This window comes from Haemorhous mexicanus, chromosome 5, assembly GCF_027477595.1.
Source record: "Haemorhous mexicanus isolate bHaeMex1 chromosome 5, bHaeMex1.pri, whole genome shotgun sequence".
Classification (NCBI taxonomy): domain Eukaryota; kingdom Metazoa; phylum Chordata; class Aves; order Passeriformes; family Fringillidae; genus Haemorhous; species Haemorhous mexicanus.
The window spans coordinates 73,397,632-73,425,073 of NC_082345.1; the positions used below are offsets into that span (position 1 = coordinate 73,397,632).

Consider the following 27,442-nt stretch of genomic DNA (forward strand, 5'->3'; position numbering starts at 1 on the left):
TATGGGAACACCAGGCTGGCCTGGATGGATTCAGGGCTGTGTTTAATGGCCAGTGTGTGAGTCTGAGGCACACATGAGGCTCAGAGAACCTCTGTTCCGCCCTTGCTCCTGCTCCTGCTGCCTCCCCAAGCCCTGCTCTGGGCTCAGATCACCCAAGGAACAGGCTGCCAGTTGCCCTTTGCCCAGCTGGTAGCCACAGACAGAGAAGCAGAATAATCACTGGGACAGATATAAGCTGCAGGACACTCCCCAAGCTCCATGAGCCTCCCAACAGATCCATCACCTCCCCCAGCAGCTCGGGAGAGGATGTGAGCCATGAAAGGCAGCAGAAGTTAATCCTTGGGCTGCATTAACCAGCCAATAATATGCAGGAGGTTTCCTATTAACCACCACACATCCAGACAATTACTCTGATTGATTCCAATCAGGTTTTACACCAGGCTTTATCCATCAGCACAAAGCTTCCCTGCCTGTTAATATCATGGGGAAAACCATTCCTAATGGAGGCTGCCAAACTCTACAGCATCAGCATTAAGCAGTCACAAGAATTGATGAAGCAAATGCAGCCTTGGGATGGCTGGGGGTTTGCAAACTGCATGGAAAGTGCAATAAAAAATCCATTGGAGCATCCACACAACACCAATAACTCTCCCTGTGCTCTGAATGGATTTCTGTTCTGTTGGGAAGGAGTGGAGAGATACCTGGAGGGAGATGTCTCCTGCAATCAGGATTATAAATGTGGGGGATGGATGGATGGATGGATGGATGGATGGATGGATGGATGGATCTGTTTCTTCCCTGCTGCCTTTTAGAGGGAACCTTCCCCTCTGTCCATTCTAGCAGAAATTCTATGTCACAATCATATTTTCTGAAAAATTCCTTCGCCAGGATTTCTTCTCCTGGGAAGCTGAGAAGCCTCAGACAAAAAAGAAAACATTATCTCATTGCTTCTCCCTGTCTTGCTGCTTAGGAGTGTGGTTTGGAGATTGTTTATCCAACATGTGAATTGTTTTGATTTAATGACCAATCATGGTCAAGCTGTGCCAGGACTCTGGAAGGAGTAATGAGGTTTTAATTAGTATCTTGTTATGCCTTCTGTTTGTATCCTTTCTGTATTCTTCAGTATAGTTTTAGTATAGCATTCTTTATATAATATAATAAAATAATAAATTAGCCTTCTAAAAACAAATTCATCAATTCCTCCTTAATCTTGGGGACCCTGAAAATACCACAGTTCTGTAATCTTTTTGTTTTCTCTTTTTAACACATTTACAGCAGGCACAGTGACCAAAAGGAGGGTGCTGGATGTAAAAACCAGAGATATCCATGAATTTGGGGGACATCAATCAACTATTACTTCTCAAGTATTTTTGTCCTCTACCCCCTGTCCTGATGCCAAAAATCTCTGTGCAGCAGAGAGTAAGGTGCACAAGGAGGAGGCCCTGCCTCAAACTGTTCAGCCTTGAGCTGCCAGAAGCAGCATAAAAACATAAATTCATAAATTCATGAGCTGGAAGGGATCCTGAAGTATCATTGAGTCCAAAAGGAAAGTCCCCATGGGAGCCTCTGCAGGGTGAGACCAATAGGACCTTCCTCCATAGGGAGGAGGTGGCCAAGCCACCCCAAAAACCACACTGAGCACACCAGAGTCTTCCAACCCCAAACACAGCCATAAAATCTCTCCATGGAACCACAAATCAGTGACAGAGTAGGTCCAGCCCAATAGTTCTGTCTGTAGCAGCTCCTTGGGCCCCTCTTCATTATTCACCCCAAAATTCTGAACCTGGGGCCCACATCCCAAGGGACTTCCAGGCATCTCCTCCAGGATGTTCTCCAGCCCCCTCCTGGATTCTTTATTGATGTGTTGCTGCCTCTTCTATTAGGGAAAGTACTCCACAAGCAAATGAGTGCCCGTGTCAGGGATTTCCCTGGTGGCAGTCTCAGGTGACAGGTTCACTCCCAGCCAGCCACTCTGCAGAATCCCTGTCCCACACTGATATTCCCTCCCCCAGACTGTTAATTGTTTACCTCCAGCATGTGGATTTAGCTGTTTTGGCCATAATGATGAGATGTTCCTCAGCCTGCTGATGAATAAGACTTTAATTCAGAATCATGGGTAGGAGCTGGGCAGTTGTCCTTGCTCATCCCATGGCTGAATGTGTGCCAGTATGGATTAAAATCTTCCCAGCACTTATCTCTTTGTATTTTCAGTTCAACACCACTAAATTACCAGCACTGCACCTCCAGTAGATGTCTGTGATCACCTTTACACACTCCTCCTCCAACATCAGCTTTCTGCTTACTTTTTTCCCTGACTTGATCAGTTTTCCCCCATTTTTTCTCAGTTTCTTACCCAGCAGGAAAAATACCCAACACTTTCAAAGTGCTATCAATATCACAAAATACTTTTTGACCAAAGCCCTGGGTTATTTTGTCAGATGTTGAGGAGGAAAAGCAATGGCAAACAGCCCAGAGCACTGATCAGAAAACCTGGTTCAGCTTATTAATTTAACACCTGGCATTGGCTGCCTTGTGCAGCAAGGTCCATAATATGGATTCCAAATAATTAGAGGAAGGTCAGGGGCAGGTACAGACCTTCTGCCTGAACTGAGGCAGCCAGCTCAGGCACAGCAGGTGGGAGATGCTGACCTCAGATTTATGTGGGGGTCTCATTTCTAGTCAGTGATTCAATATCTAATTAAAGCATGTGCAGCACCCATGGAGGGATTTGTTAGAGCTGCTCTGAGGAAGCACCAGTTGGGCCAGAACTTTGTGAGAAGCAAATCCCTATTCCCACCCAGGAATGTCCCACTCTCTGGTCTCACACAGCCCCTGAGGTACAGATTTTATTTTTTGTGCTTCTGTAATAACCTGGAATTGTTCCCTCTGATTTCATGGGTGTTTAAATGAAAGAATCAGAGATTTCTGCCCATGGTCTTGCCAAGGAGGACAGGGACAAACTAGAATGCTCAGCCAGGCTGAGGCTATTATTTCCAGCCCTAATTCCTTCCCTAGGCCCAAAAATACCCAAAATGCAGAGGAAAAATCCTTACATTTGAGGAATGACAGTGCCAGTTTGCAGTGACACATACACAGACCTGGGTGGAGGCAGGAGAGAGACTCAGAGAGCCCTAAAGACATTTAATAACTTAATTCAGAGGAGAAATCCTTATATTTGAGGAATGACAGTGCCAGTTTGCAGTGACACATACACAGACCTGGGTGGAGGTAGGAGAGAGACTCAGAGAGCTCTAAAGACATTTAATAACTTAATTCCTCTGGAACAAGAATCGTGATGCATCCTGAGAAACTCTTCTAAGGAGCTTTTCTTGTAACACACGAGGAAATTCACTTGGAGGGATCATCTGTGGGATGCTGGGTGATTCAGGGGGTTGATGATTATTTCCATCCTGCTGCAAGGTTGGTGTTCCTTTTTTTGCACCTTCCCTCCATCCCCTCAAACACAGCTCAATCCCAGTTTGTGTTTGCTTTATGGATTCCTTTCCTTGCTTTCCCCTCCAGGTCTTTGGCAATTGCCACATGCAAGGAAAGGGGATTCTTTCCAGAAAGGGGATCCTCAGCACTGAGGAGGTGGCTGGAAAAGAGGAGCCAGCAGCAGCAGCAAGTCAGATCCCTCTCTGGCACAAGAAACTGATCTTGTTAAATTAACTCCTCCTTTACTCCCAGTCTGGCCAGAATAGGAGCCCACCAGCTCATCCCAGAGCTCACAGTGGGCACAGATCTCACAAGACATGCACATCCAGGGCTTTCTCAAATCTACCTTTAAGTCTGAGGTCCAGCAAGATCCATGCAGTAATTCCCTGAGGGCACCCTGCAGATCAGCTCAGGGATTCCTCCACCCTGCTATCTCTCACGACCTTGTCTCAGTGAGTGGCAGGTTGAATTTTAGACCAGCTGGTGGCTGTGACATTGACACACCTCACGCTGGAACCGTTTAGATGAGCAGGTAAAGCTGTCTTTCAAAACCCACCTTTAAAGCATCCCCCATCACACATCCAAAGGAAATCCATAAATCCATGTCCTCCCTGTATGCAGGGGGGAGCCAAACTTTGAGTCAACTTTTTTATTTTTCAGGCTGTAGAACCTGAGATCCACAGGAGAAACATCACCTGCCCATGGAACCTTGAGTTTTAGAGGGAAACCAGGAATCCTGATGCCTGGCCTGCAGGGAAAAGACCACTTCATAATGAACCCAGCACGACAGCACTGATCCAAACTTCATCAGCTGCAATCACAGGCAGGAAAACAAAGGAGGGGATGGAGGGACACAGCAAAAATGAGAGTGGAGATGAGCTGAGCACACATTTTAATGGGGATTTGGACTCCCCACTGCTGCTGCTGAAAGGCTTCTGCAACAATCTTGGCTTCCCCTTCCTGGATTTACTGAGCTAATCAAACACAATTCAGTCTGGACTGTGAGCCAACAAAACTGCTGAGAGGCAGTTTGGGAGCAGGAGCACAGGGTGGCTGAATGGGAGAGAAAACTCTGCTGCAGGCAGCACAGGGAAATGGCCAAACACCACCCCAAAGAGCCAGAGCAGCCAACCCTGCCAAGAGCAGAGCCAGGGCCACCTCCAAGGAGTGCTGGGCAGGGGGAAGAGCAGTTTGGTGGCTCCATGTCTGCAAAGGGTGTCCAGACTCCTCCTGGCTGGATGGGCATGGCCAAGGTGCTCATCAGGCTCTACATCAGCAGCTCTGGGTCAGTGCTGGGGGCTGGACTAGCAAGGACACATTTATGTGGGGGTCTCATTTCTAGTCAGTGATTCAATATCTAATTAAAGCATGTGCAGCACCCATGGAGGGATTCGTTGGAGCTGCTCTGAGGAAGCACCAGTTGGGCCAGAACTTTGTGAGAAGCAAATCCCTATTCCCACCCAGGAATGTCCCACTCTCTGGTCTCACACAGCCCCTGAGGTACAGATTTTGGTTTTTTGTGCTTCTGTAATAGCCTTGAATTGTTCCCTCTGATTTTAAAGGAAAGAATCAGAGATTTCTGCCCATGGTCTTGCCAAGGAGGACAGGGACAAAGTGGAATGCTCAGCCAGGCCCAGGCTATTAACTCCATCCCTAATTCCTTCCCTAGGCCCAAAAACCCGAAAATTCAGAGGAGAAATCCTTACATTTGAGGAGTGACAGTGTCAGTTTGCAGTGACACACACACAGACCTGGGTGGAGGCAGGAAAGAGACTCAGAGAGCTGAGGACACAGATCAGGGAGTTTTCATGAGCAAAATTACATTTGAGAGGCTCTTGAAAATGCAGAAAAGTAGAAATGGCTGCAACAGCTCAGCCCAAACATTCATAGAGCTGTTCATTTATTTTCCCGCTCTAATGGCAGAAAAAAAATTACAAAATAAAGATAATAAAGTGAAAATTCTCCTGGTTTAAGCTCCCAGCTTCCAGCCAGCACTGGCAAGGGACTGCCTGCCCTGGAGCCTGCACTGATGTCATTGTATTGAACAGCTCTCAACAGATCTTTCTTTCATTAATTTGTCTAATTGCTTTCCAGCCAGTTGTGTTGCTGTCCTCCATAATGTGCCTCTCAGTGCTGCACAGATGAATGATACACTGTATGAAAATGTCCTTTCTTCTGTTTGTTTTAATATTCCGCTTGATAATCTCATATAAAGTTCCCCAGATCTTGTGTTATGAGAAATGGGCAGTAATCATCCCTTCTTGGCTGTCTCCATTGCCCTCCTGATTGTCTGGATCTATTGTGGCCCTCTCACTCATCTCTCTTTTAAGATGAAAATTGCCAAGTCATACAATCTCTCCTTGTGTACCTCTGACAACCCTGAAAAACCCTCTCTAGCACCAATTACCTTTTCTACTTCATTCTTCACCCGTTTTTAGCCCATTTATAAATACACCAAACACCCTCAGAGACATTCCCATGGGACCCTCTCAGAGACTCCCTCCCTCCACCACAACCCTTTATTCATGGTCTTTATTTCCCACCTTTGAACTGGCTGCTGATCTATCAGAGGACTCATCTTCCTGTCCCATGACAGCATTGTTGAGGTTCCTAGCTATGGGAAAAGCATAAATTCCTTTGTATTAACCACATCATCCCTATCACACGGGCTTTGATTTATTTAAAGAGCAATAATTGACTCGTGACACCCACCGCCCTCCCCCAGCATGTCAGGTGCTTTTTTTATTCATCTATCCTTAATCATGGCTCAACCAAATTAATGGGAATAAAAATGTTCCAGAGAATCATAGAATCCCAGAATGGTGGCTTGGAAGGGATCTTAAAGATGATCTAATTCCAGTCCCTCTGCCACGGTCGCCTTCCACTATCCCAGGTTGCTCCAAACCCCATCCAATCTGACCTGGAACACTTCCAGGGATGGGGCAGCCACAACCTGGATTACCAAATTTCATGGTTTCAAATTCCAGATCTTGAAGCTTTCAGGAGTTTGATTAAAAAAACAAACAAACAAACAAACAAATATATATGTTTTCCACCTTTCACTCTTCCATCAAGGCCGGAATAGACAATGAGGTGTAGAGCAGATTTAATAACGTGGCAATTTCACACCAGAGTTTCCCAAGATCTTGCAGTGAACATCACTTTTGTGCTGTAGAAACATTTTTTTGCTGAACCCTCAGCAGCAGCCACTTCACACAGCTTGTGCCCTTTGAAAGTAAACTTCCGGGGGAACCTCGTTAAACTTTAATCAGTTATTTTTATGAGGTTAGCAATATGTTTCCTATGTGGGCTGCTTGATGATTGTTTTCCAATTCACACCCCAAAGCCACTCATCTTTTTATTCTTTGGTTTTATCTTTCATTGAGTGCAAGTTCTAATTTTAAATAATGTCTCTTGACTTTGCCATTTAACTAGGTATTTTAATTCTTTTTTCATTCCTTTTACTATCTTTAGGTCTTTTTTCACAGCTCATATAACTTCACAAGCCTCTAACATGATGTTTTTATGCAGGATACTGTGAGGCACTGCACCTTTTTTTTTTACCATATCTGCTCCTTTTAACAAGCTACTCAATTTTACGTTGTTTCCACTTTGAAGTTGAACTCCACTAATTTTTATTTATTTATTTTACTCTGCCTCTACAGGATTTGAGCACCACGTGGTTGCCCTTTCAGAGCAATGCACTGAATATCTGTGCCCTGCAGCACATCCTGGAAGTAAATCAAGAATAAACCCACATTGGTGTCTCTGTTGCTGGGTTTACAGGTAGGAGCTCTGAGTGTTGTGACATTTGCTCAGTGCATACAAAGCCACTTGAAGTCTCTCATTACCACATTCTCTGCCCTCCCAACCTCTTGCATCTCTCCCAGCCTGTCACTGTCACTGTCACAGCCTTCAAGTGGTCAATAAAGCAGCCTTAACACCCTGCCCTTCCCTGGGGACACCTTGTCACTTGTGTGCACATTGACCTTATTTTCTTTCTTTGATTTTACATTTTCTTTAACGTGAAAGCCCTTCCTTTATCACTCTGGCCTCCTCTTTTGTTCCTGGGTGATTTATGCCATAAATGAGCTTCCCTTTATCAAGGGTTCAGGCTGTGTATCCCATTAGCATCTTCATTTCAAGCAGACTGTGCACAGGAGCAAGTATATATTTAATTCTGCCTGATTGCCTGTTCTCACGTGCCTTGATTAAAAGGGACATTCATTGGGATTGATTTTTGATGCTTTAACCTGAATTTTATCAAGTTCCAATCCAATCACCTTCCAAGGATAAAGGCATGTTATGGCTTCACCTTTAGACAATGTGTTTCAACCTCTAAAACCTCTTCCCTGCCTAATTTTTATTTAACTGGCAACAAATATCTTCCTTCCTCTGTCTGTTCCCACTCTTTGAAAAGGTTTCCTTATTCCTCCCAAACTTTTCCTACTGTGTTTTCTTAACTAATGCACTGAAACATTTTTTTCTGTCCCTGGCTTTGCATTTGAGAAAATGCCTCCATAAAAACGTTGATTTTTAGCCCATTATCTCAACAGTGTGAGTCTTTCCTCCAGGATTTTCCACCTACTGTCCCTCTGCAACTGGGAGCTGTGGCAACATCCCATGAGTGCATTGAACAATACCAGGAAATATTCCCTAATCCTGGGGCCAAACGACATGGTCTGATCACAGCCACGTTATTGAACTCTATTAACTTCCAAAACACCTCCTGGAAACCCTCCCTGATCCTTTTAATGCCCAAACACATCCAGGAATTGTTTGAGGGAGCCATAGCTAGCCCAAGCCAAACTCCAATTCCATCCTAATAAATTTGCAGCATTAGGAATTGTCTTCCAGTGTCACATTCTATGGAGTTGTTTTAGTTCCTGCTGTACATATATGTTATATGGCCCAGCACCACAGGATTCCTCCCGCTGGAGTCTCTCCGATTGCCCTCAGAAATGCACAGAGATGTTCTCCTGCCACCAACTAATGGCTTCAAACTGAAAGAGGGCAGATTTACATTGGAGACTAAGAAAAAATTCTTTATTGTGAGGGTGGTGAGGCGCTGGCACAGGGTGCCCAGAGCAGCTGTGGCTGCCCCTGGATCCCTGGGAGTGTCCAAGGCCAGGCTGGACACTGCTTGGAGCAACCTGGGATGGTGGAAGGTGTCCCTGCCATGGCAGGGGGTGGAATGAGATGGTCTTTGAAGCCCCTTCCAACCCAAACATTTTATGATTCTGGCAGACCCACACCAGTCTCTTCTTGCCCAAACATCTCTCCCAGCCCACCTGAAAGCCTCTCCTTTCTCTGTTTGTGTTTTTTTTTTGTTTTTTTCCCCAATGCAAACAGAAGGGTTGAAGTGTCCTGACCCCGTAAACCAGGGAAAAGAATCTCCTCAACATGAACACTGTAAAATAAAAACCAAGGCAGCAGCAGAAGACACTTGGCCCATGTTCCCACCCTCCAGAGATCTGTCAGTCTGTCCAGCAGTGCAGTGACCCTGGGCCTGCTCTACACCCGTCCAGGGCTACACCAGTGTAACCCTGCTCAGATTTTCTCCTCCAGGATTACTCCAGTGTAACCCTGCTCAGATTTTCTCCTCCAGGATTACTCCAGTGTAACCCTGCTCAGATTTTCTCCTCCAGGATTATGCCAATGTAACCCTGCTCAGATTTTCTCCTCCAGGATTCTGCCAATATAACCCTGCTCAGTTTTCCTGTTCTGTTTGTGTTGGAAAATGTGGGATAACTTCATTCCAAGTATCCCAAAGGGGCAGCTGCAGCAGTGGCAGGCAGGCCAAACAAATTCCCATCCACTTTGGGAGAGATGTTTCATCTGCAAATGGGTTGTACATGACAGAGACAAGTTGCTATTTCAGATTTTTAGAGATAAGCTATAACACTGCTTGGCCTTAATTTTGGGCTCCAGCAAGCTATTGATTTTTTGATTCTTTATATTATGTTAATGATGTCATGATCATATCAGAGCAGCAATGTACTCCTGCAAAGCTCTAGAGTGCAATATTTAATAGATACTGTTAGTATTAATTGATTTTGCTATAATTCATTCTACTCATGTTTTCAAGCTTAAGGGTTGGGTTTTTTGTTGTTTTGGGGTGTTTTTTTGTTTGTTTTTTTTTTTTTATTAGCAGTAAATTTCCTAAACATCCAGGCAGAATGAAAAAGTCAAAGCGCTTCTCTTATTTTTAAATTTGGGGATGGGGGAAGTGGGGAAGGCTGTCCTCTCCAGCTCACCCCAATCAATAGCAGATCAAGTATAACACTCAATAACGGGACTGATGTGCTCCTCAACAGCTAGAGAGGCCATCAAGGGATATTTTGTCAATTGGACAGATGAGTTTATGCTGTGGGTCCACTCCCCTTCCTTTCTCATCAGCCCTTTTTGAGCCTAATCCAGATGCCCCTGGATCCCTGTAAGTGCCCAAGGCCAGGCTGGATGGAGATTGGAGCAGCCTGGGATAGTGGAAGGTGTCCTTGCCCATGGCAGGGGGTGGGACTGGAAAATCTTTTAGGTCCCTTTCCACCCAAACCATCCTAGGATTCTGTAATTATATGATCTTCTATCAGATAAACCCAGGAGGGAATTCTTCAGGTCAGGATTTTTTGGTTTGTTTTTGTTTTTATGTCCTCAAAGCAGAGAGAGGAACAGAGAACAAAGATTTTCTGTTGCCCTACAATTCTGGTAAAAATTAACTCTCCACCACACAGGTCTAGGTACACTGAGACCCTGCCCAGTGATGCTGCAAAATTCAGAAAATTTTCTGAAAATAAACTTTCCGAGGCAATAGCCTCAAGATGGAAATATCATTTCTGCTATCATGGCTAATCATACACTGAAAGTTATTTGTGAGCTTGTTTGCAGGGCTGGGACTGGGTGAGGATGAGGAAGGGATCAGGTTGATTTGTTTGTATCCATGTTTGCATTTTCTATTCTTCCTGAGAAAAGCACAGAGCTAAAGCTCCTGGCAAGCATCCCAACACCCTCCTCCTCCTCCTGTCATTAACTAGCTGCCTCTTCAGAGGTGCTGGGTGGAAAAGGGCCAGGGCCACCTGCAGAAAAGCCACCTCTGGCCCTGCCACATCTCAGAGATGCTCTGCTCTGATAACACCTTATCAGGCCAGGCAAGCTCTGAGAGACAGGGAGCAGACAAAGCAGGCAAGTGTTATCTGAACTGAAACCCTGCCCTCTTGCCCTGCACAAAATAACCCTGTGCTCCCTGGCAGGGCTGGCTGGCATCCCTTCCTAACTGGGGTTGGGGGCAGGACGGGTCTGGCTGCCTGTTCCCAGCTCCTGGGGAGCCACAGGGAAAGTCAGGTCCAGGAGTATTGTATTTGCTGGAATGATGAACCTCACTCCATGTTCTCAGAAGGCTAATTTATTACCTTATAATACTATATTATATTAAAAAATACAATACTATACTAAAGAATACAGAAAGGATACAAACTTAATGCTAAAAAGATAATAATGAAACTTGTGACTTTCCAGAGTCCCAACACAGCTTGGCCCTGATTGGCCAAAGAGTCAAAACAACTCACAGCAGAATCCAATGAAACAATCACCTGTGGTAAACAATCTCCAAACACATTCCACACAGGAAAAGCAAATGAGATAAGAATTGTTTTCCTTTTTCTCTGAGGCTTCTCAGCTTCCCAAGAGAAAAATCCTGGGTGAAGGGATTTTTCCAGAAAATGTGAATGCCACACAGGAGGGACATTCTCCTGTCCCTCAGCTACATCTGGGAAAATCTGCAGCCAAAACCTCCTTGTGGTGGGGGTTTGGGTCTGAAGGACAGAAGGAGCTTGGTTTTGTTGTGGTCATCTCCTCACGTCAGCTCTGAGCCATTGTAGTGGGGTTTCCTTATAAAGGGGACTCATTAACACAGGGGTCCCATTAATCCAGGGCCCTCATTAATGCTGGTTTTAAACTGAAGGAGGGTCAATTTAGGTGAGACATAGGAAGATTTTTTTTTTTACAATAAGGGTGGTAAAATACTGGCAGAGGCTGTCCAGAGCAGCTGTGGCCACCCCTGGATCCCTGGGAACATCCAAGGTCAGGTTGGATGGGGCTCTAAACCACCTTCACCCAAAAATATGCACCAAGCTAGCAAGGGTGAAGCCTTCCAGGCATGGGAAGTTAGACTGAGTTAAATTGAGGTTATTTTCTTCACATGTCTCAATTAAAATGCAGATCTCCTCTGCTGCCTGGGGCAGAGGGGCAGGAGGCATTGGGAATGAGATATGGGAGGGAGAAGCAAGGCATGGGAGAGTTTGCTTCATCCCTGTCTGCCTTAACCCTTCTGCTGCCACCCCTGCTCTAACAGAAGGGGGTTCACTGGGATAATCAAGGAATTGCACCTGTGTTTGCACCTTGTCATGTCTGCCAAGGCTCCTTCTGCTCTAAACAAACTCACAACCTACTCAGACACTTGTGAGATAAATTATTATTTTTGTGCTTTATATATGCTTTTTATTTTATATATATATATAATATATATATATATATATATGTATATATAACAATTTTTTAAAAAAATATATATATATTTTACTGCAGTCATCACATCCAGCTCCTCACAGGACTTCTGCAATCCACCCATCCACCCCTTGTCCAAAATATTTTAAGACTTAGGATCTCACACCCACTCATGAGCTGCTCCTGTCCTACAAACAAGGAGCTAAAACACAGGAGAGTTAAGGACTGGAGAAATTTAAATCGGGCATTGTTTGAAATGGTCGTTTAAGGCTCCTCAGTAGCTACCAAAAGAAACTGGCACTTCCAGAGGGCAATTATTCCACTGCCTTCAACAGCTCAGGGTTAGGAGGAATGTGCTCAGAAAAAGTCCTTGTCTCCACTGTGTGCAGAGACAAGAAACCGAGGAGCAGATGAGATAAATCCCATCCTCAGTAATTTGTCCAGATTCATACAAGGTACCACGGCAGAGCAAGGAAATTAATTCTGCTCTCTCTTGCCTAAGGAAAATCCTGTGAACAGTGGATCATGCTGATGTTCCTTTCTCAATGTACCAAGGGCTTCAGGATATATTTTCTCCAGCCAGAACCTGTCCCAGATCTTGTATTACAACAGTGACTCAGCCCTTCAGCCCACAGCAATCCCCACTTCCCTGACTTCTCAAATCCCTTTATCCAGGCTAGGCAGGATCATCCTCCAGCTCCTCCACTCTGTCCCAGCAGAGCTTTCAGCATTTCCCCTCCTCCTCAGAATATTTATCTCAACTTTTCCTCAGCTTCCTCTTTATTTTTTGCCACAATACGACCAACAAAAAGACGTGCTAATTGCTGGTGAAACTTCCCAGACAGGGAAGAAAATGTTGGAGGGAAATGAAAAGAAACCTGCTCTTCCTTCCATTACCAGGTGGATGCTTTTCTGCAAGAAACAGCCGAGCTGTTTTCTCTGGGACTGCCCCATGTCCCTACAGCACACAAGGAAGCAGTGGCAGGAGAAATTCAGAGCCAATACCTCTGTTCTTCACTGGGAATTTGGCCTTCCCTGAAGAGGATGGCAAGAAAACACTTTTTTTTTTTTTAATATCCTGGTTTCTTGCATCCGTATCTGAAGTTGGAAGCAATGGAAGAGAAGGTGTTCAAGGAAACAGGAGCATGAGTTGCTCAGAGCCACTCACCAAGCAAAAGAAATGCAGATGTTGCTGGGGCTAGGAAGAAAAAGACTCTGAGGAGGATCTCCCACAAAACAGAGCCCCACAGCAGGATGAGAGAATCAGCTTCAAGCCCAGAAGCTCCTGTGAACTCTCAGAACCTCCCTCCTGGACCACAGTTCTGCTTGGAAGGGAATCCTCAGTTGGAAGGGACCCACAAGGATCAACTCCTGGCCCTGCACAGAACACCCCAAAATCCCACCCTGTGCATGAGAGTGTAGCCCAAACTCTGCCTGAGCTCTGGCAGGCTTCATGCTGTCACCATTGTCCTGGGGAGAGGGCTCCAAAAATACCCAATTATTGTATCCAAAAGTTAATAATAATAATAATAATAATAATAATAATAATAATAATAATAATAATAATAATAATAATAAATAACAACCTCTCTGGTACAGAAGTCAAAGGGGAAAGCATCTACCTCTGCAGCTCTGCTTGGGGGATGGAGTGCAGGGGATGTGGGAGCAATGAGGAGATTTAGGGGCTGTGCTGGTGGCACAAGGAGAGATTGAGTGGCAGGTTGCTGAGTGTGGGAATGTGCAACAGAAGATATTGGGAAGAGATTCCTGGCTGTGAGGGTGGGAATGCCCTGGCAGAGGGTGCCCAGAGAAGCTGTAGTGCCCCTGGATCCCTGGAAGTGTCCAAGACCAGGTTGGACAGGGCTTGGAGCAATCTGGGGTAGTAGAAGGTGTCCCTGCCATGGCAGGGGGTGGAACTGAATGAGTTTTGAAGGGTTCTTCCCATACAAATGGTTCTCTGGTGGCCTGAATTTATGGGCAGGAGTGTGAGCAGATCCATGGAGAGACTTAGGGTGGATAAAGACACACCTTAAAGGTGTGCTGTGCTTTCCTTTAGGAGGAATTTCTCCCCAATCCTCCCCTGCTCCATTCCCTTCTGAGACTTGTCACAGGTGGAGGCTGATGAAATGTCACAGAGGCAGCAGTGGCAGCACAAGGCCATGTCTCCCCACCCTGGGGAGGGCTGGTTTTAGGTGGCATTTTCCCTCATTGGCAGCTCATTGGCTGCAGAGGCACCGGGGAGCACCTGACAGCAAGACAGATTCCCTAAAAGAGAGACATCACCTACAAAAAGCCCAGCTCCCTGACCCATCCATATTCCCTGACACTCACTGAGTGCCACAGCCCTGCAGCATAGCCTAGCCCTGCTCCCTTGCAAATTAGGGCATTGCAAGAATTTAAAATTCACGGGAGGGGTGAGAGGGGTCACGTTGCAAAACCCACGGAATTTTGTCCATTCTGAGAATTTGAGAGAGGAGAACATCCCAAACTGGAGTTAGGCTCTATTGTGTTCCCAACATGCAGAGCTCTAAAGTCACTTGAGATGTCCTCAGGATCCCATCTTATCCTGCAGAAAAAAAGCAGACTCTGTGCAATATTTGTCAGCCCCAGGTGAACGTCTCACACCTGAGGTTCCCCAGTGGCAGCACTGAATCAAGTTACTTTTGTACATAAAACCACCTATAATTCAAAGTCTCCTTATCTATCTGTGTTTAAGCACCTGAATTATTCCTTATTTTGCTGCTTCTTGAGGTCTGAATCTCCCTGCTGGCTCTGCCAACATCCTCGTTGCAATTCCAGTCGGGGAATACTCGTGTGACAGTCCCTGTAACTTTGCATCTCATCTCCAGTGATTTTTGAGATTTTTGTAAGGCTGCTTGGGGTGGCCATGCAGCTTTCCCCTGCCCCTGTTCCCTCCCTGGATGCCTCCTGTGGGAGATGTAGATATTTCACCCAGAAACCTTCCCCTGAAGGGGCTGATCTTTCTGCAACGCTAAACCCGAGCCGCCAACGTTCCTGTGACGGAGACAAATCCCAAGTAGGACACCAAACTCACAGGGCTGCAGGAGGAGAAAGCTTCTGCTGGAACCCACTGCACAAACTAATTATCTTCCCACCCTTCCCAATGCCCTCTAGCAAAATAAGCTAATCAAAGGAAAGGTTGTCATCAAAACACATTTACCACACGCCTGTGTCTCATGGCCCACAGTGCCCAGTGCTGTCCCTGAGTTGCCTCAGGCAGGTACAGGCACTGAGATAATCAACCTGTGAAGGGCACAGCTCTGCCCTGCACTGCCTGGCTCACCAGGGCAGGAAAAGTGCTCCCAAAAGGGACACGATGGCATTGAGGGAAGGGATGCAGCCATGGGTCGGTTCTCCGGTGTCGCCACATTTCTCTTCACAGAGAAAAGCAAGGCACAGCTTCCCAAGAATATTTCTGGGATTCATGTTCTCTGAACCTCGGAGAAAGGTTCTGATAAAAAAAAAAAAAAAAAAAAAAAAAAAAAAAAAAAAAGTCACCAATAACTATTAGAAATCCATTGATAGTTATCAAACAATATTGAGAAAATTCCTGGAATGCCTTGGCCACAGCCCTTAATTGAACCACTCGGGCTGAGGCTGACTCGTGGCTTTCCAGCACTTTGAACTGACAATGAGAGATCAGCCTTTTCCTCCAGAATTGTTTTTCCTTTCCCTGAGGTTCAGAGAATATGAATTCCAGAAGTTTCTGGGGAACTTGTGTCTTGCTTTCCTCTGTGAAGAGAGATGTGGCCACACTCCGGGACTGAGGATCTGCTCAGAGGGGTTTATTCAGTGTTACCCAAGAGAAACAGGATTCCCAGGAGCCTCTGATTCACCCAGGGCTTTATCACCATCAATAGCTACGCTCCCAGGGCTGAGAATTCCCTCCTCCTCCTCCCTGGGGATCTCATTTCAAAAGGCCAGTGCAGAGCTGTCTCATTTGGGGCTATTTCCTTGTCCAAAGGTGTGAAAGGATGGGTACTTTAGCTGTACCTCAGCAGAGATCAGAGATTCTCTGGGCTGGGGCAGGATACTTTGATGCCCCCCTGCTGTGGTTCCCTCTGAAACACCAGCTCCAGTTTCCATAACTGTTGGGACCCAGGACATTGCTCTGGCTGCCCTGGGTGATTCCAGACCCTGGCAGGGGGCTCAGAGACCTTGGCACGGAGTCAAAACCATCTGTGCCTTTGATTTTAGCCCATGGAAACAATTCCCAACTTTGTGTGAGGAGTTACAAGCCACAAGAGTTTGAGTAGAATGACAGTGAATTTGTCACAGGGTGAAAAAGTAGAATTTTGGGGATTTAGAATGGAGTTTCAGAAGGCAAAATGGAAGAATCTGGGCCTGTCCTGTCTTTCTCCTTCTTCTTGTCCTCCATCTTCTGCTGTGATGGTGGCACTTCTGGATTGGTTTAGAGCAGAGACAGACTGTCTAACACAGGTGACAGGTATTGGGAAATGATTGTAAATAAAGTACACGTAGTTCTTAGTATAAAAAGCCAACACCACTCCAAGAGAGGTCAGTGTCCCTCAACCCGACCTGCTGGACAGATCTCAGCAGGGCAGAGAAAGAATGGAACAGATAAGAGAAAATAAACAACCTTGAAAAGCAGAGCTGAGGAATCTCAACTTCCTCTTTGGTCACGGGGCTGGGAAAAAAGACTTTTAATACCTTGGGAGCCATTTCAACAACACAAAACCTGAGACATAACTGCCTGGGAAGGAGTGGGAATTGCTCCATTCCAAGGCCAGTTTTGGGAAGACGACTCCACTTTCCCACACTGCCAGGTGGGAGGGGCTCTCAGGCCAGCTGTGAGCCAGGAGGAGTCAAACCAAGGTGTTGGAGCCCTGGATGCTGAGAATTTTAAACTTTCTGTGCTTAAAAGCACAGACCCACAAGAGAACACTGAATTGACCTGAGGCCGTGGAGAAGGCTTCCAAAATTGAATGATAGAACTGGGATTGTGGGTGTGGAGTTGTTAGAAGTGTGTAATATCACAGGGTGGAAAACTTAGAGTTTGGGGTTTTAGAATATAGAAATAAATATGAAGCAAGATGGAAGTTTTAAGGCAGAGACAGGTTATTCCTCTTTACCTTCTTCTTCCTTCTTCTTCACCTTATTATTCCTTCTTCATGGGTTTGGGTGGTGTTTTGTAATTGGATAGAAAAGTCCACATTGCAGGCTTCAAGTGATCAGTTAAAAAGGAAAATAATTAGGGTGTCAATTCTTAATTGGATAGTTCAGTCATAAAAGACCTTGTAACAAGAGATTGTTGGCCATTTTGTGCCTTCTAATGAAAGGCTGCAGAACTCAGGGCTGTGAGGCTGTAACACTGATAAGAAACAATAAACACCTGAGTCTGAACATGAACTGTTGTCTCAAGTGCCTTCAATCCAGACCCAAACAAAGGCAGAAAAAACAGAGAACCCACACCAAGACATCCTGAGAGCTCATTCACTCCTGCCTTTGCCACCACTGACTACCAAACAAATGACTGGAGAATTTCAAATAATTTCAGACTTCCTGGAATTACTTTCCTTCCCAGCTTTCATCTTTTTCTTCCTATCATGCAGCAGCACAGAACTGGAAATCTCCTTTGCAGTGGGAAATGTCCACAAATACCTTGGACACACACAGGATGTTGAGTTTAACAATTGAAGTAGCTGAGTCTCCCCTCTGATGGGGAGGCACAGATTTCCAAGAAAAAAACCAGGATTTGAGCTGGAAACCACATTCTCCATGTGGCTGCTCCATCCTCAGGAAGATTAGGACAGTTATCAGGTACCTTTGACAGGACTCACAGGTGTCTGAAGGCTTCAAGAGCTGCCCCATGGCAGGACAGTGTTGGGGCAGGAAAGGAGAAAGGTTTTCCTATGAAAGTGGCCCCAGCCATGACTGTGAGACCCAGAGGGTGGTCAGGCAGTGGAACAGGCTCCCCAGGAATGTGGTGATGGCACCAACCCTGCCAGAGCTCAGGAAGAGTTTGGACAATGCTCTCAGGCACCTGGTGTGATTTTTGGGGCTGTTCTGTGCAGGGCCAGGAGTTGGACCTCGATGATCCATATGGGTCCCTTCCAGCTCAGGATATTCCCTGATTCTATGACATTTTCATCATTCCAGGCAAGAGCAAAACACCTCCAAACTGCTTCCTTATTGGAGGGACTCCAGTTTGCACCTTGGGAAAAAACAGCATGGGGAGTTCAAGGCAGGGACAGCCGAGGGTTTATAGGATCACAAACCCCTGCAAGAGTCAGGAAATCCCTCTTTTCTCACGGTTAAAGCTCAGGAGTGATAGTCCAACCTCCTGCCCTTCTGAATCCCTGCAGCCTGACCCACACAGCCCCTTCTGGAAGCAGCACTGGAGGAAAAGACTGTGATGCAACAACAAGGAGGTAAAAAAGGGGAAAAAAGAAAGAACAAAACCTCTCATACTGAAAGAGTCACAGCCTTTCAGACAGCAGAAAGTCGAACGAGAAAAAGACCCTTCAAGAAAGGTCTTATTGCAGCCTGTGCAGGCAGCTGGGGTTACCTGAGACTCTCTGGTGGTTCAGAAGACTTTGACCAAGAAAGTTAAAGCCAGGGACGATCAATGAGCTCTGCCAGAGGCAGTGCATCAGGTTACCTGCTGAGCCCAGACACCACGAGCTGCGCTTTGGAACTTTTCCCTTTTTTTTCTCCTGGTCTGGCAGTGAGTCTGAGTGTGGATAACAAACCTCCCTCCCCCTCCGCTGTGATCACTGGAAAACAGCTTGTTTAAATGCCTTTTTTTCCCCCTTCATGTCATGTTTGAAAGGAGAGCTGTAGTTTCAGGGTGGATGAGTTGTCCTCACAAGGGGCTGTGGTGGATGGGAAGAGGTGGAGGGCAGGAGGATGTGGAGGGTCAGACCCTGGACACCAGGGTGGGTGTCTGCTGCCAGAGAATGGCATCAAACCCCTCTGAACAGGGCTGGTTTATGTTGGGAGACCAAAAAAAATCTCCCATTGAGCCTCAGGTTTAGCTTTTCTATTGTTCACATTCTGTGCTGCTTTGGTGTGTGGGTCTGGGTTCATATTATGGGATGGTGAGCTCTGTGCACAGAGCAGGGAGACAAAACAATTCCTGCTCCAGCTGGGCACCAAGGACAAATGAGCCAAATCCCAGCCCAGGAGCACAAACCCCGTGGGCTGGAGAGAGAAAAACAAGCAGGGTGGGAGTGCCTGGGCTAAAGCTGGGCTGGGACAATGAACTGCAAGGTGCAAATGGAGCAGAGCTGATCCCAGGGAGAGATCCTGGGAGTGCTTGTGCATTTTGGGGCCATTTTGGGTCATCTTGGGGGCAGCCCTGGCTGGGCTCTGGTGCTGCCCAAGGTGCATCCATGGAGGAGATCCTTGGAATCAATCCCTGCTTCCTTCTGGAACTCTGCCCAGCCTCTCTTCTAGCTCAGCCCTCTCAAGGCATCACAGTGGCTTCTGAGAGGTCTCATAACAGCAGGGATCCAAAATTTAATAGTTAATTCAGACCAGCTCCACCTGAGGAATTGTGTGTGGGAGATTCTGGCCGTCTCTTGACTAACCCAGAGTCAGAGGGATCTAGGAGGGTGACTGGTGTGGCCCAGACAGCAGGGTCTATGTCACAGCTTCTTCCATGGGGTGAGGATGCCTTCAGGAGGCCACTGCCTCCCATTCCCAAGGTTCAGGAGCAGCAGGATCTGCTGGCACGAGCTCTGCAAAGCCAACAGAGCCAGCTCGGGTGCCATGGGGAGGCTCTGGGTGCCAGAAGGACACACAGAGGACACGAGCAGCTCCTCAGAGCTGAGCAGAGGAGTGCAGGGAGCAGAGCCAGCTCCTGGCTCAGATATCTCCAAGCAGGACAGACTGGAGATGCCTAAACAATCCCTCTTCCCTCCACAGCAAATGTCAGCTCCTCTAAACCAACAGCTCTTGTTGACTGCTTTGCTCAGTCTCTAGGGCTGGTAAAGGCTTCTGGGAGAGAAAGAAATCACAGATGCCCAAATGTTTCATTCTGATGGAAAAAATAAAATTAAAAAGTAATAATGCTTCCTTTCAGAATGACTTTTTATTTTGAAATCTCAAGCAATTTGCTAAAAACTGAAATCAAACCCCAAAATGAGGACTTCCAAAGTCTAAATGAATCATTCTCCAATTACTAAATGGAATCAGTCCCTTCCAGAACAGCTTTCAAGAACATTTCTTATTAAAAAAATAATTGGCCACTGAGAGCTGGAGGGGAAAAAAAAATAAAAAGTTTTGAACTATCACAAGTTCTCCCAGAAAATGGGACTGTTTCCCTCTCTGATTGCAATTAATGACCTGCCAGCCAAGGAGTCCCCAGACCTGCAAGGGCAGATTCCAGAGCAGAAGGAGGCTGGTGCCTGGGGCTGCATCCTCCTTGAGGACAGCTTGTGTGTGTTCAGCTGTTCCTCCTGGAATTAGATGGATGCTGCATGGGATGAAATGAGGCAGCAAAGCCAAAGTCCAGGAGTGTCACAAACGCAGCAGAGCCTGGGACAGGTCCCTTTGCACCCAGCAGGGGATTTCCCTTTGATAAAATGTTGCCCTTCTCTACAGGGATGCTGCTTTTCTGCCCCAAATTTCCAGTCTTATGGCAGCTGGGGTGATAAACACAACCCAGGGATGCTGTGCAGGGCTGAAAACCTGCGTGGTGACCACATGCAGATGGACCAGGGAATGTACATGGAATAATGGGATGCTTTGGTTGGAAGGGAACCACAAAATCATCCAAATCCACCCCCACTGCCATGGACAGGGACACCTTCCAGTATTTCAGGTTGCTCCAAATCCCATCCAGCCTGGCCTTGGACACTGCCAGGGATCCAGGGGCAGCCACAGCTTCTCTGGGTACCCTGTGCCAGGGCCTGCCCACCCTCCCAGGGAACAATTCCTTCCAAATATCCATCTAGAATTAAGGAGGGCTCTTTCAGGAGCTGAAGGGTTTATCCCTGCTCTGGGGATAAAGAGCTTGAACTGCTGATGGAAAAGAAGGAAGAGGGGTGGTTACAGCTTGGGTATGGGTGAGGCAGGAGTAACTTGCCAGGGGATTACAAGAGTGGTCAGATTTGGGTGGCATCTTTGGGCAGCGCTGCCTCTGGCACAGGAGGAAGCTGCTGAATTAATTTCAGGCTTGCAGAAAACTTCACTTTGCTCTCAGCCCTCCCTGCAGTCCCCATGCAGGCTGGTGACATTGCTGTGACCTTGCAGCAGGCACCCAGTGCCAGCTTTGCAGCCTGCTCCATCCCCACTGCTCCCACCCCAGCCCTTCTCCCTCCCCCAGCCAGTGAGAGCCACAATTTCAATTTACACCAAGTAAATGATTCATCACCACCTAAAGAGGCCTGAGAGAGCCCGGGAGGGAGCAGAGCTGGGAAAAGGAGGGGGGACAAGATGGGGGTAAAGATACAGAGATGAAAAGCTCGGTTAACCTGCTCTGTATCAGCTCCTCTCCTCGGGGCAGAAGCCAATCAATCCTCCCCCCCTCTCTCCTGTCTGTGGGTCTGTCTGTCTCTGCCTCTCTCTCAGAGGACTCGAGTTTCTCAGTGTAAGGTTAGGACAGCAGAGCTGTGGAAATCAATTCCTGAGCCCTGGCGCGCTGCCCTGGGCACAGACAGCCCAGCTCCACCAGGAAAAGATGGATGGGGAGCCCTCCCCAGATCTCTCAGTGCTGGGAGCTGAGGAGAGCTGGAAATGGGGGTCTGGGGAAGAGGAGTTGCATCAGCCCTTGTAGGGAATATCCCAAAATAAGAGAGGTGTGTCGCCCTGTTCTCTAAGTTCTTCTAAGCCTTCTGATATTTACGTTCTTGGAATAAACTTTCTCACGCAGTTTTGTGTAAATCATTATTAGTTTACATTCTTCTCTAAAGAAGAAAAGTTTAATAAACTGTTAGTTTGTCCAGTATTGTTAAAGAAGTAGCACTTTCATCCTCGAATCCACTGTCACTTTTGAAAATCTATAAATGTTAAAATCAGAAAATAAACTTCCCTTCTTTTTACCTTAAAAGTTCCAGTGTACATGTCATTTTATTTCATGTCCTTTAGCAACAGGGGTGTGCTTGGGAGAGACAAAGCCACCCTGCTGTAACCCACTGGGCAGTTTTCACCTGTCCTCCAGTCCACCTCTGCTCCTCTTGATGGTTTATACTGGAGGAGGATGAGGGAACAGCGTGGCTTTGCCCAAAAACCTGGCTCCCAGCCCTGCCCTACCCCAGCTCCTGCACAGCCCAGCTGCCTCCTCCGTGCCTTCCACATCACTGGATCCAGCCCTGCACTGGGAATCCCCTGGGATTCCTGACTGGGAGGGAAGAGGGAAGGGTTGGCAGCCAGGATGGGAAATGTTTATGGCACTTTTCCCCAGGGATCCTTGTGCAGGAGCTGTTGATGACGTATGCCACTTGAGGAAAAGTCTGTTAATGAGGCTTGAGGGGTTCTGATGTGCAAAGATTTCTAATTAGAGACTCAGTATTCCAGTGTCCTTACCCTGAATATCCTGTGCAGCCAAAACTTGTTGAGTGGGATGTAATTGCTCCTTTGCTCTCAGGGCTGCCCAAAAGGATGAGGGAACTGAGACTCAGAAAGGAGCACCTGAGGCTGCCCTGAAAACCCCTCCCAAACTAGGACTCAAAATCAGGGCTCTTAACTGAGAAGGAAGCAACAGACTTGAAGTGGGATTTGATACCATTTGCCTTCAAAGTGCTTCAAGAAAACCCCACAGGGAGTCAGTCTGAGTGACCCTGCTGCGAGGTACATAAACAAGAGGTGTTTCTCTTTTCCAGATGAGGAATCAGAGGTTAAGTGGCCAGAGGGAGGAGGACACACTGCCATCAGCCAAGTCCAGACTCCAGCCACACTTCTCCCTCAAGGACTGAGCCTGCACAGAGATGTTTTTTAACCAAATGCAATTTGCCAGCCCCACCCATCACCCTCCTTTTAATTTCCAGGACTCCTCACTCTGCAGTTGTCTGTGCCCCTTCTCTCTCTCTTTTGGGGATTTATTGCTGCATGTTTTGCTTGTTTGTTGCCACTGACCCTGGAGATGCAAGGAGATGAAATATCCAGCTTTGCTGTGGTACAATCAATGCACAAATTCATGCCTTTCTGAGCTGCTTGCCCATCTCTGTGCTGTCCCTTCACTGACAGCAAACACACTGGAGGATGGATGCAGGATGAGATGGGATGGGAACACACATAAAGCTCAGTGTCAAATGGAAATATCCTCAGGTCAGCAGGAGGAACGTTTTCTGGGCTCTTACCCACCACACCACAATCCAGGATTGGTTTGCCAGGGTTCTCTTGAACAATTCCAGAGCATCAGCCCCATTTTTGGATGTGTTTTGGGATGGATCCCCAGATCTGATTTGAAATTAGGCAGACTACCATGGTTTTGGATAAGGGTCACACAAGCTGACAGAAGCAGAGCATTCAGAGCATCAACAGAAGGCTGGAATATGGTCCAGGTTTGTTCCCTTCTGTTCCAGCAAGGAGAGGCAGCAAAGTCTATCACATCAACTGGATCCCTGCCTCCACCTGGAGAGTTTACAGCTCAACAGGAAGAATTCAGGTGAATTTAGAGGGTGAAGACCAACAAGAGCAGGGCCCATCAGAAAAACCCTCCAAGGCTGCCAAGGACACCGTGAGCCTTGGAGTGACAGCACCCTGCAGAGCCACTCTCAGCTGGAGCCCTGGGCTAGACAGATCCCATGCACTTCCCAGCCCCTGTCTGTGCTCAGAGGGGCTTGGCAAACGAGACCTCCCTGCCACTCAGGGCCAGGAGCTCAGCCAAGCTGACACCTCCCTCTCCAGGGCTTTGGCAGAGGGCTGTCTGCAGGAGGAGATCACTCAGGGAAAGGCTGCAGAGAGGCAGCTTCAAGATCAATGGCATCACTAAAAAGCTTAAAGAAAAACAAGAATGAACTGATATCCCAATGAACTGATATCCCAATGCAGTGATGTCCCAATGAACTGATATCCCAATGAAGTGATATCCCAATACTAAGGACACCTGGATCCAGTATTCCTTGTGAGGCAGTGGATAAACCAGTACAACAAAATAATGGGAGAGTGGAATGAGGCTCCTGCTTGGCCTCTTAAACCATCATGTCCCAGTGAAAACTACCTTGGAGTGGACCCCTTGGAGTGGACCCTCGTGGATTCCTCTCCAAGGGCAATGGAGATCCTGACAAGTCCAGAAGAAGAGAGGTTCAGGTCAGCACTGCAAAGCTGGAGGTGCTGGGACAGGGGCTGATGGTCAGAGACAAATTCCCTCGAATGGAATGGGAACCACCAGGATAATGTGACCCAGAGAAGAGCTGCTGGAGTGTTGACTTCAGAACACATCAGGCTGCTTTTCTGGTGCAGTCAGCAAACTGGTGGAGGAGCTCTGTCCAGCCTCTGCCACCCTTCTTTCCCCTCGTCTTCCAAAAAATCCTTTCACAATTAAGCAAAGTCTCTCTCCAGCAAATACCAGAGACTTTTTTGGAGGTGCCTGGCTCAGCCAGGGACTGAGACAGCATTTTGCTCCTCTACCTTGATGCCTTAGGTTTTAGCTTTCCTATTTTCCAGATTCTGCACTGCATTAGTGTGTGACTCTGAACTCCATATAAAGTGTCAGCAAGTTCTCCTCACAGCTCTGTCACACAGAGCAATCCTTTTCCAGATCCAAGGACAGCTTGGCTTTTGGGCAGCTTTGGGCCCAAAAAGTGCAAACAACAGGGAATTGAGGAGAGCAAACTGGGAGAATGGAACTGCAGAACCTGGAACTGGGATTGGACAATGAACCCCAATATGGAAATGGACCAAAACTTATGAAAGTGTGAAAACTCATGACTCAGAGGGCATCTTGGGTCCACCTTGTATGTAGCCACAGCCAGGCTCCTGCACTGCCCAAGGTGTATCCTTTGAAGGCCTTTAATAAATCCCCACTTTATTCCTTTAGCAGGAAATCCCTATGCAGGAAAGTAGATAAATAATCTGGATAGAGTTGACTGATTATTTAGGCTGTTGAAAATAAACCATGTACGGTGTGCTGCTAAGTGCAAAACATAAGAAAAAGGAAATGTACTCACTTTTTTTCTCACAATGGTAATAGATGATGCAGTGAGGTAAGCAAGCATGTTTTGGTCCTAAGAAAACTGTTACATTAAACACCCTGAACCTGTTAGTTTTGGAACATTTCTATTACTGAGTCTGCACTGGAATCAAGAGTTAAGATTATCATCTTAATGCTTAAGATTATCATTTTAAAGGGTTGGATTATTATCCAACCATCACTGTTGTCTTAGGTTTTAATAATGCCACTGCTCACTTCATTTGGCTGGATATGGCTTTGCTACCAAGTAAATTGTGTTTTTTCATGAAACATGATTTTAGGTATAGGCATTACCTTCACATATTAACAGTAAAGACCACTTAAATCCCTACTTAATGGAGACAACTACTACTTGCCTGAATAGACTCTGCTCTAGGTAGCCTCTCCAGGCATCAGCTGTGTTCCTGTGAGGGCAGGTGGTGGGGACAGGCAGGGCTGGGGTGGTGGCAGGGCCCAGAGGTACTCACGTGTTGTGGAGGACACACCACCCACAGTGGGGGTCTCCCGAGCCCAGGCACTCGCTGCAGGTCTCGTACTGGCTGCACGACTCCACAGGCACCCTGGTGAGCTGCAGGAGGAAAGGGAACAACCTGTCAGGCTTCTTACACAGCTCAGAATGGCTTGATGGAGGTACCACCCTCCCTGTCCCCTTCCCTTGGTGCCTGTCTCTAGTGGATATTTTTCACCCCCGACAAAGGAGGAATGACGAGGAGGACTCCTTCTTACAAGAAGGCCAATAAATTACTTTATTATACTATATGAGTTTATATTATTCTGCATTATATTACAATACATCTAAACTGAATATGCCAAGCACTCAGCTCTGCACACTCTGCACAGGATCTCATGACTCACAGCCCACAGTCCCCACACACACACACACCTGGCCCTGACAGGCCAAGGAACCAAAGCACCATCACTGTGGGTAAACAATCTCCATGTTGCATTCTACTTTTGCACAACACAGGCACAGCAAATGAGGTAAGAATTGTTTTTCCTTTCTCTGAGGTTCAGAGAATGTGAAACCCAGAAATATTCTTGGGAAGAATTGTGTCTTGCTTTTCTCTGTGAAGAGAAATGTAGCTACACCTGTCCTCCCGCAGGAACACCCGTGCAACTGGCCTGGGGCAGGCAGAGGGATGGGGATGGTTTGTTCCAGAGCTCAGCCTGGAGCAATCCCTGTCCACATCCCTGTCCACATCCCCTGTGCCTTTCCCTTCACCACGTGCAGGATTTCCCAGCAATCAGCAAATCAGGCAGGCTGTGGGGATGTGGTACCTTGAAATTAAATTAATTCGTTTCAATTGGACAACAGGAGATCTTCTGCAGTAAGTTAAACTCCCAGGATCTCATTCATCTCTCTGGTTTTGGACTCTGTTTCTTTCTGTCTTCCTGTGAGAACTGAGATCTTGTGATGTCTTTGTCTCCCTGCCATGACCTCCTTGCACCACCAGTCCCCACTGCCACCACCACTACTGGTGCCAGGGAAGCATTAGCTCCAATTCCCTTTGCCCATGCATCTTTCCAACCATCTCTTGTCCCATCCCTGGAGAGGCTGCTCCCAGCAGGAAAGGGACAAAGGCTACCAGGCTGGATATTTTCTTCCTGTAGTCCTGCTTTTGCAGCTCAGAAGGCATTAGAGTAGGACCTGAAACACCCAGGTACTGCCAAAACACCGCATTTTATCATCTATTTTTCTTTTATTTTTCCTTTTTAATTAAAGTGTTTCAGCGAGAGGTTTCAAAGGTTGAAGGCACTGCCCAGCCTGACCTCCTGTCTCACAGATTTTGATTCCTCTTACGTTTTGTAAGCCCCTCACAGCTTTTGAAGCCAAACAGACAATTTGGGCCCAATGACCTGCTAGTCCCTTTTCCATTGAATAAGCTTCAGAGAGCCTCTGTAATATCCAGTCAATTGCTGGTGTCTTCACCCCAGTTCCTGTCAGCAGGGAGAGTTTATTCCCTCAGATGATGGAGTGAGGTATTATCCTGATGAAACACCACTGAGAGCTGCCAGCTCTAAACTGCAGAATAGTTACTCCTGACAAATGACGAGGGAATGCACCTGGATCCCAGGGACAATTTTTTTACTTGGCACTGCATTCAGGAGAGTTTGAGCTGTGGAGTGTCAGACTAAGATCCATCTTGATTGTGTCTGCAAATGAACCAAGAACTGGCTTTTTAATTTTTTTTTTAATTTTAATATAAATATATAGCAGGCAAAATTCCAGCTCCGTATGAAGACCTTTTCTGGTTGTATCAGAAATTGTTTTTCTCACCCCTACCCACAAATCCCAGTTGATAGTCTATAAGCAAAAGCTGAAAATGTGCAGCTTTGCCTCTGGCAAGTGGCAGAAGCTTTAGAAAACTTCAGGTAGAAACACGATGG

General features: G+C 46.7%; 1 protein-coding gene across 1 annotated transcript in view; it reads right to left on the reverse strand.

The window, feature by feature from the left end:
• Positions 1-27,442, reverse strand: part of PLXNA4 (plexin A4) — a 474,394-nt gene that overhangs the window by 138,517 nt on the left and 308,435 nt on the right. The window contains exon 5 of the mRNA XM_059847574.1: positions 25,522-25,622. Coding sequence (XP_059703557.1) covers positions 25,522-25,622 — 101 coding nt within the window. The remainder of the gene's footprint in view (positions 1-25,521; positions 25,623-27,442) is intronic.